At 48.0% G+C, this 8227-nt stretch overlaps 1 protein-coding gene across 1 annotated transcript; it reads left to right on the top strand.

The window, feature by feature from the left end:
• Window positions 1-7162, top strand: LOC308157610 (indian hedgehog B protein-like). The gene is made up of 3 exons (XM_080531203.1): window positions 1-897; window positions 3360-3621; window positions 5843-7162. The coding sequence occupies exons 1-3, from the start codon at window positions 598-600 to the stop codon at window positions 6538-6540; spliced, it is 1260 nt and encodes a 419-aa protein (XP_080387329.1). The 5' UTR covers window positions 1-597; the 3' UTR covers window positions 6541-7162.
• Window positions 7163-8227: the final 1065 nt, after the last annotated feature.

Below are 8227 nucleotides of genomic sequence, written 5' to 3'. Positions count from 1 at the left end.
GGCTGGGACAGAGGGCAGGACTGGCAGGGCGCGGTCTCCTCCACGGCATCTGATCTGTCGGATCTCTTCCATTTCCATTTCAGCTTAGAGCCTTGCGCCACAGGGACGCATTGAGAGCCAACCCGAGTAGGCAGAGAAACCGCTGCGGGGACACCCCTTTGACCGCTACCCAAAATCACAGTCTAGCGCACTAGGCCCTGTCTGTGGGCCGTTTCTCACACAGAGTCGTCTTTGAACCCGTCTGCCAAGATAAACGGGACCTTTACTATTTATGCCCCTGTCTCTGCGTGGATTGAGGAGAAGAGAGCCTCACGGTGGAGCGGAGCTGAACTCACTGGCACTTAATGAAATGACGGTGTTCCAAAACACCGGTGCGATACGACGTCTCCAGTAGCGCAGTGTCCTTTTACGCGCCGGGAATGGCGAGTTTTGGGGACTCCTCGGGGATTCATTCGTAAGGTTCCTGTCCTCCTCCCCCTTATAGAACCCCACGAGGGGAGATAAGCAGCGACCCAGGGGGGAGGAGGAGGTGTTTTAATTAATCAGTGACATTTTTGCTACCTCCAGCCGGGGTGCACACCCGCGGGCGTGGGTGTCATGCTGCTTCCTCCGTTCGTGACGTGCCTCGCCGCGTGCGCCGTGATCCTCTCGCCGGTCAGTGAGGGCTGCGGACCGGGAAGGGGATACGGCAAGAGGCGGTCCCCAAGGAAGCTGGCACCGCTCGCCTACAAGCAATTTAGCCCCAACGTCGCCGAGAAGACATTGGGAGCAAGTGGTAGATACGAGGGGAAATTAACCCGGAACTCTGAGCGCTTCAAGGAGCTCACTCCTAACTACAACCCCGACATCATCTTCAAAGATGAAGAGAACACAGGTGCAGACCGGATGATGACACAGGTAAGACCTAGTACCTCGGATAGATTCTGTTCTCTCTGTGATAACACGTTCCCTGAGCCGGGAAACGCGTTTCTGCACTTGGACATTTGTTTTTAGGTCGGTTTGGTACCTCCTTGCACTTTGCTCAGTCTTTAAACTCGTGGACCTGCGTTATCGATTCCATGTTATTGACTTTGGTTTCCTGGCTCAGCGCAGTGGAGAGTGCTGATTGCAGGGAGTGGGTAATTACACAACTTCCTCCTCTCGACTAACACAATTCAAAAGAAATTGTTGTCAAAAGGGCAGATATGGAAATTGAAAAAAATGGTGTGGCTGGGTCATTCATTGGTGTCTCAGAGCAGGTGAGCAGGTCTGCCATGAGGACACTGATAAAGGCTGGGCTGGCGTTGCCTCTGCGTGACCTGGGCGGATAGGAGCATTTCCAATACTTTTTTCAAGAACATCATTAGCAGGAAATTTGGAGTTCATTGAGGGGCTATGTGAGAGAGGGCAGCAGGAAATTCTCTATAGCGCAACCCCCTCTATAAAACTTCGGAAAGTTGTAGCATTTAATTAAAACACTATGTCTTCTGTTTTACATCAGTTTGGAAAAAAAACACCCAATCGTCTCATTTAGTTGGAGCCTGACTCGCATGTACAAATGTTTACCGTTAGTTTTAGTCTGACTGGCCAGAGTTAACGGTCGCCTTTTGGACTGTCAGAATTTTTACGACACGGTCATTGATGTGGTTCCGAGTGGAATTTATTTGACTTAAATTCCCTAGGAATAAAGTATTTATATCTGCCTCTTGTGACCGCGGGCTTCCTCTGAAAGCACGCGCGTTTATGTCCCACAGCCCCATGGGAATAAGTGCCCGATCTCACTCCGTCTTAAGCTGTCACTTCGGTCCGCGCTCACAGTGCTGCGCGTTTAACTTGACCTGCGCACAATTTATGAGCTCCAAACGCGACCGCTGCCGCCGGCCACAGGAGACAACCTTCTGTTTGTTTTTTACTATTTTGTGTTATTTTTTTTGTTTGTTTTTGTAGCACACATGTGCAAAAATAGTCCCACTTCACATGCATTTAAGCCTTAATTATACACATTTTTTTCGCCTCTTATTTTTGATTCAGTGGTGACTTTCCTGCCCGCGAGTGGCACCGGAGCGCTTATACAGACGTGACTGTTCAGTGGCGACGCCATAGGTGTGCACAGGCGCGTGTTGTCAACTCCGCGTCGAATGTTTGTGTAGCTCGTGGTCAGCGCGAAACCGCTCCTACAGAAACCCCGTCGATCTGTACCTTGAAAGTAAAACCAACAGAATTCATCGTCTGATTTATGAACTCAAGTTCGTTTCTGCGACCGCAGAGGAAAAAAATAGATGTTAAAATCCACACCACTCTGTGAAAAGGCATCTATTGCAATTCCGCAATGAGCTATTCTTATCCTTGATATTCGAAGACTGACATGGAAGTTTGAACATTATTCAATCGTTTTTTTTTTTAAGTACAGCTTCTCACTTGATACATTCTCAGGCCAATAGGTCCTACTCAAATTAAACGCCTTACTAAAAGAAGCACACACGTTTGTCACACACGATATTTGTTGAAATAGTACCCAATGTTTTATACATAGAAATGTACATACATATAAACTCTGATGAAACACTGCATTGCCTGTGTATTTTATTGCCTCAGCGAAACATGCAATCTGTCCCCACCTCCTCATTCTGATGAAGCTCTAGCTTTGTGCCATACAGTCCCATACAGTCCGTGTCTCAGAACTGTGTTTTCAGGTATAATGTACCATCATTATGTCCATTATGAAGATGAGTGGAATATGGTACAGCCAGCCTTATGCGATTGGTGTGTGTGTGTGTGTGTGTGTGTGTGTGTGTGTGTGTGTGTGTGTATGGGTGGGTGTGTTGGGTGGGGGTGGGTGGTTGGAGGGGGCGTCCTCAGGTACCTCAATAGGCCCTCTCACCCTCTGTTTGCTCACCCTCACCAGACCCAGTTCAGGGAGCTGCTTGGGCGTGCTGTTCATACCAGGTCTCCCTTTATTCCCCCCCACCCCACCCCCCAATACCCCCTAACCTCACCCCTCCTCCACCCTTTCTCCAGTCCTTAACTTAGCTTCACGGCCCCCCTCTCTCACCACAGAGAGCAAACATGAGGGACCACTGTGACTGCAGGGTTGCATTATGGGAAGGCCAGATACACAGGCAGGGAGAGAGAGAGGGAGCCAATTGGCTTTGGGAGAGGGGCCTTCTGTGGTGAGGTGGATTGTTGGACGACCCCAGGCTGGGTCTGATATAGAACCAGGTAACTAAGTAGGAATGGATCGGTTATGGAGGGTTATGTCGTGTCTGTACACAGTTCAGATTGCTGTATGGCTATAGATGCATACTTTCCCCCAAATGTAAGCTGTTGGGTATTTCTAACACTGTTGTCTCCTATCTCCCACTATCTCTCCCTCCTGGCAGCGCTGCAAGGACAAGCTGAACTCCCTGGCCATCTCTGTGATGAACCTGTGGCCCGGGGTGCGCTTGCGGGTCACCGAGGGCTGGGACGAGGACGGCCACCACTCGGAGGAGTCCCTGCACTACGAGGGCCGGGCGGTGGACATCACTACCTCCGACCGCGACCGCAACAAATACGCCATGCTGGCCCGACTGGCCGTGGAGGCGGGCTTCGACTGGGTCTACTACGAGTCCAAGGCCCACGTGCACTGCAGTGTCAAGTCAGGTGAGAGGATCATGGGAAAGGGGTAAAAAAAAGAAAAAAAAGAAGTGGGATAGAGTGGAGGGGGAGAGGGACATGGAATACGTATTGGAGAGAGGCTTGAGGGGGGGGGGGGGTCATTTCATTTTCGGTAATGCACAGTGCATGGATGTCTTTTTTTCATTTTAACTGCACTAACTCCAAATCTCACTCCACACTTGCTTGGGTCCGTTTATGTAAGTAGAAATGCACCTAGTGAATCCGAAATGGGCATACACACACACACACGCACACACACACACACACACACACACATCTGAGGAGGAACAGTTCTAAGAAAGCATCAGGCAATTATTCCAGTCATCCATATTCCCATCCGAAATAAAACATTACACAGAACCACTGGAAGACTTCCCTCAACTGAGGCCACCTTGTCATGGACAAGGACCATGAAATGGACCCCTGCTTCTATTTCCCCCTTTGTGGTCACTGCTAGAGGGACTCATGCAGCAGCTTTGGGTGACTGACTAACCCGCTTGATTCCTAACCTTTTTTTCGAACCTAACTCTTTTCACTGCAACTGTCTCTTGACTCCTTTCCTGTCAGTTGTTGCGTGATGCTTCACTTTGGGACCAGTGCAAACCAATAGGTGGGCAATTATAGACAAGGCAACTCTCTTTTATACGGTCACTTATGATTACTCAAGTTCTACCATCTCCTGATAGAATATTTCCCATATTTTACTGACATAATGTCTGCTTCTGATAGCTTTGTGCTGTGGCTCTCGCTTGCTTTATCCTACTTTATACATCATACGACATCGTCGTTTGACTATCTCTCGCCTAATCGATGTAGTCTCATGTCACACAATGTGGTTGTGTAGGTAAGCAATAGCCATTGGTATTGAAATTGTTTTTTTTAGTGAAAATGTAACCAGACCAAAACAGGATAGATAGATCAGAAACTCTCAAAAAGTATTATCTTTGAGCTCCCCTCTCCCTTCCCTTATATACTCTGAATGGACCCTGAAATTCTCTTTTTCCTTCTCTCCCTCTTCCCTCTTTTTTCCTTCTTCCTTTCCTTTCCCCTTTTTATTCCTTCATCTCTTTTCTTCCTACCCAGATCGGGTTGCGAGTCACCAGTCCTTGACTTGATTGGAAGACAGCGCCAGGCACCATTTTTTATTTTTTTTCCAACTGAAACACAAACAGAGAAAAAAAAAAAAAGAACCATTGAAGACATCCCGCCAGATCAGCAGTAAACCAAGTATCCATGTATCCGGTGCTAATGACATCATCGCACTAAAGCTTCCCCCCCCTTAAACCACATCACTGGCTTGAGTGGCGTTCCAGGAGGAAGGAGGAAGAGGCCACCAGGGGGTGCTATCATACCAGACCCATCTAAATGCAGGACTGAGAGGTGAAAGTTCAGGGATGACTCAAGAGGGAAGCATTAGGGAGGAAAGACTTAAGACACTGACCAATACATAGATGCATGTGACACCATGGACCACCATCCATGGGAAAGGAAAATCCCCCACAGTCAAGCCCTCCAGAACTCATCCCATGGACTACAACTAGAGATGACATGGTGATATTAGGACTGATGAGCATGGGACTACACTTCCCACAAGGGAGCGACCAGGACAGGAAAAGCAGAGGTGTAAGCAAATATGGCACAAATTCCACCTTAGCATGTCAGTGGGCAACGTGGAGGTATTACTGTACAGCTTTATGCTTATCCAATCCTTTCAGATGAATTGGCCAAGCACTAGGCTAGGCTAAGTGTGATAGGGGCGGAGGGTTATGTCGGTGCAGGAGTCTCAGTCTTGAGATGATTAACCCTGGACATTTATTGGCTGCTCTGCTTCCTGGTTCTCCGATCACTTATCTTATCACCTGGCCTTGGCCTCTACCTTTCCCAAATATTTGTGCTGGATTAGATACACTTGAGATGGTCACAACATACCACCTCAACTGCCTTAATACACACACACACACACACACACACACACACACACACACACACACTTGTACTCACATACCCCACATACACACACACACACACACACTTCATGAATTTCAAACAGCGCTTTAATCTTTCAGATATATGTTGTTGCACTTTTATATGGAAACGGAGGCAAATATTTATTTAAAAGGAGGAAAAGATATGCTATGTGTACCTACCCACCCATTGTTTGACAGCCATTCTCTTTCTTTTCTTCTTCCCTCTCTCGATCTTTCAGAACACTCAGTTGCCGCCAAGTCAGGAGGATGTTTCCCAGGAGGGGCGTGGGTGACCCTGGAGGACGGGGGTCGAAGGGCGTTTCGGGACCTGCGGCCGGGTGAGCGGGTGCTCGCCTCATCAGGGAGTGACGGCAGCGGAGAGCTTGTGTACAGCGATGTCCTCACCTTCCTGCACCACGACCCGATAACCCGGAAACAATTCTACATCATTGGGACAGATGGAGGGGCGAGCCTGTCCCTCACAGCGGCCCACCTGCTGTTTGTGTCAGAGGGGAACTGCTCCGAGGGAGCCGAGCCGGGTCATGGTACGATGCGGACCGTGTTCGCCAGTGATGCCAGGCCAGGACAGTGTGTGCTGACCACAGCGGCTGAGGAGGGAGAGGGAGGGAGCGTGGGCCGTCTCTCCCGCATCTCCCGGGTGAGAGTGAGCGAGGACAGGGGTGTTTACGCTCCCCTCACCCGCCACGGGACGCTGGTGGTGAACGGCGTGGTGGCGTCGTGTTACGCAGCCGTGGATCAGCACACGCTGGCCCACTGGGCCTTCTCCCCGCTGCGCCTGCTACACCGCTTGACCGGCTCCGCCGGTTCCCACGGGGACGGGATCCACTGGTACGCTCAGGTTCTGCACTGGATCGGCACCTTGTTGCTGGGCTCGGAACACTTCCACCCCTGGGCCGTGGCTGAACGTGGGACGTGAGGCCCTGAGCGGAGGGGAACACACAGAGAGAGGATGGAGGAATAAGAAAGTACAACAAAGGGCTTGTTTTGGGAGAAAGTTTCACAGATCACGTGACCTGCTGGACTGATGACCCCTTTTGGACCTGTACAAAAGGTTGTGTCTGACCATGGTCATTGCACACTGGTGTAGATGGAGTCTCCTTAAAGGGATGGCGCTTACAGTCAATGACAGGGAGAAGAAGGGGAGATGGAGCCATACATATGAACATTTCAGACATAATAATGATATGAGCTCTCTCACACCATGACGACAGACTATTTGCCCCCACAGAGGGCATACCAATGGCCTCTCACATACAGGTGTGAAAGGGTGGACCTCTTCTGGTTTTGTGAGAGCATACTGCCTTTTGCTTAAAGGGGAGAGTTTCATTTTACATCATGGGCTGCTCATCGAATTTAAATCAAAATAGAATTGTGAAGAAAATCGGCATTTTCTTTGTGATCCCAAATGATTGTTTAACACCAAGATGTCCTGAACATGGCTCTCACACTCAGCAATTGAACAAAAGAAAAACTGTAGGCTACATAAATAGAGTATATTTAACTACGTTAAGACAATGTTTACTTTGTATTATTAAAGAGAGATGTCTAAAATGTTTATGATATTGTTATGAATAATGAGATATTTAAAGATTTATTTTTGGAAATTAAATATTATGGAAATGTTCTTGTTTTTGGCGCTGCTTATTTCAAACCATCACTTTCTAAATGTATGTGCTATGATAATAATGTCCTACCAAATAGATAGATCTATTCTAGAACCCAGAATCTAGTGAGACTACCAAATAGATAGGATCAATGAAAACACGCACGTCTGTAAATGCGTCTTTACTGCCATCTACCAGCAATCAATGACACAGCATGGACTATGGACAGAGTTGAAAAAATGTCAAGCCTTAAACTACTGAGATGAATCAGAGATTGTATGGTAAAGTGATTATAGCTAGCTTCATAGGCCATCCCACCAGTCCGAAATGTGCCGTACAAACGCACAAAGCAATTATGTAGGCCTAATGTGTGTATCCAGTGGCCATACAAACTGAATTCATGCGTGAATAACAAATACAGGTGAATGATAATAAAGAATCATCAATTCATGTCGTTCAAGGGACGATCAGCAGGATACGACTATTCACAGCAACAACACCCACACACCAGTTGCATTGAACAGTTGGTGTGTTGGCTAATAATAACAGCGTTAACTGTCGCTTTAAGAGGATGGCCGCACCGAGGGGTAACCCTATCGCTCCATATCGGGCCAAAAGGTTCCATCAATTTGCGGTGGATCAAGGAGGAAATGTATCGGGTCTACACTGAATCCGTTCAATTGTTGCGCTCCTCAATTACAACAAAAAGTGTTTTTTTGCTTTAATTGTTTTTCACGTGATAAGATTTTTGTTGATCTTGTTGATCACCAGATTAGATTACGTTTTGTACCTTTAAGAAGCTGTCATCGGGATTAAAATTACGCGCTATCCACATCGCTCTAGAGAGCAAGTTTTACGCAGCGCCGAAGCCTGGGGAGTCCCTCGCCGTCCGCCCCCCCCTCCCCCTTTTCATTCGACGTGTTACTGTCTACTACTTATTTCACCTAATCTAGCGCATTTTTATTATTGGAGATACGTAGCACACTCCAGAAGTGCACA

The sequence above is a fragment of the Nansenia antarctica genome (assembly GCF_963989245.1).
Source record: "Nansenia antarctica genome assembly, chromosome: 5".
Lineage (NCBI taxonomy): Eukaryota > Metazoa > Chordata > Actinopteri > Argentiniformes > Microstomatidae > Nansenia > Nansenia antarctica.
Note: the sequence above shows the minus strand (reverse complement) of the source record. Positions and strands in the feature narration are given on the sequence as shown.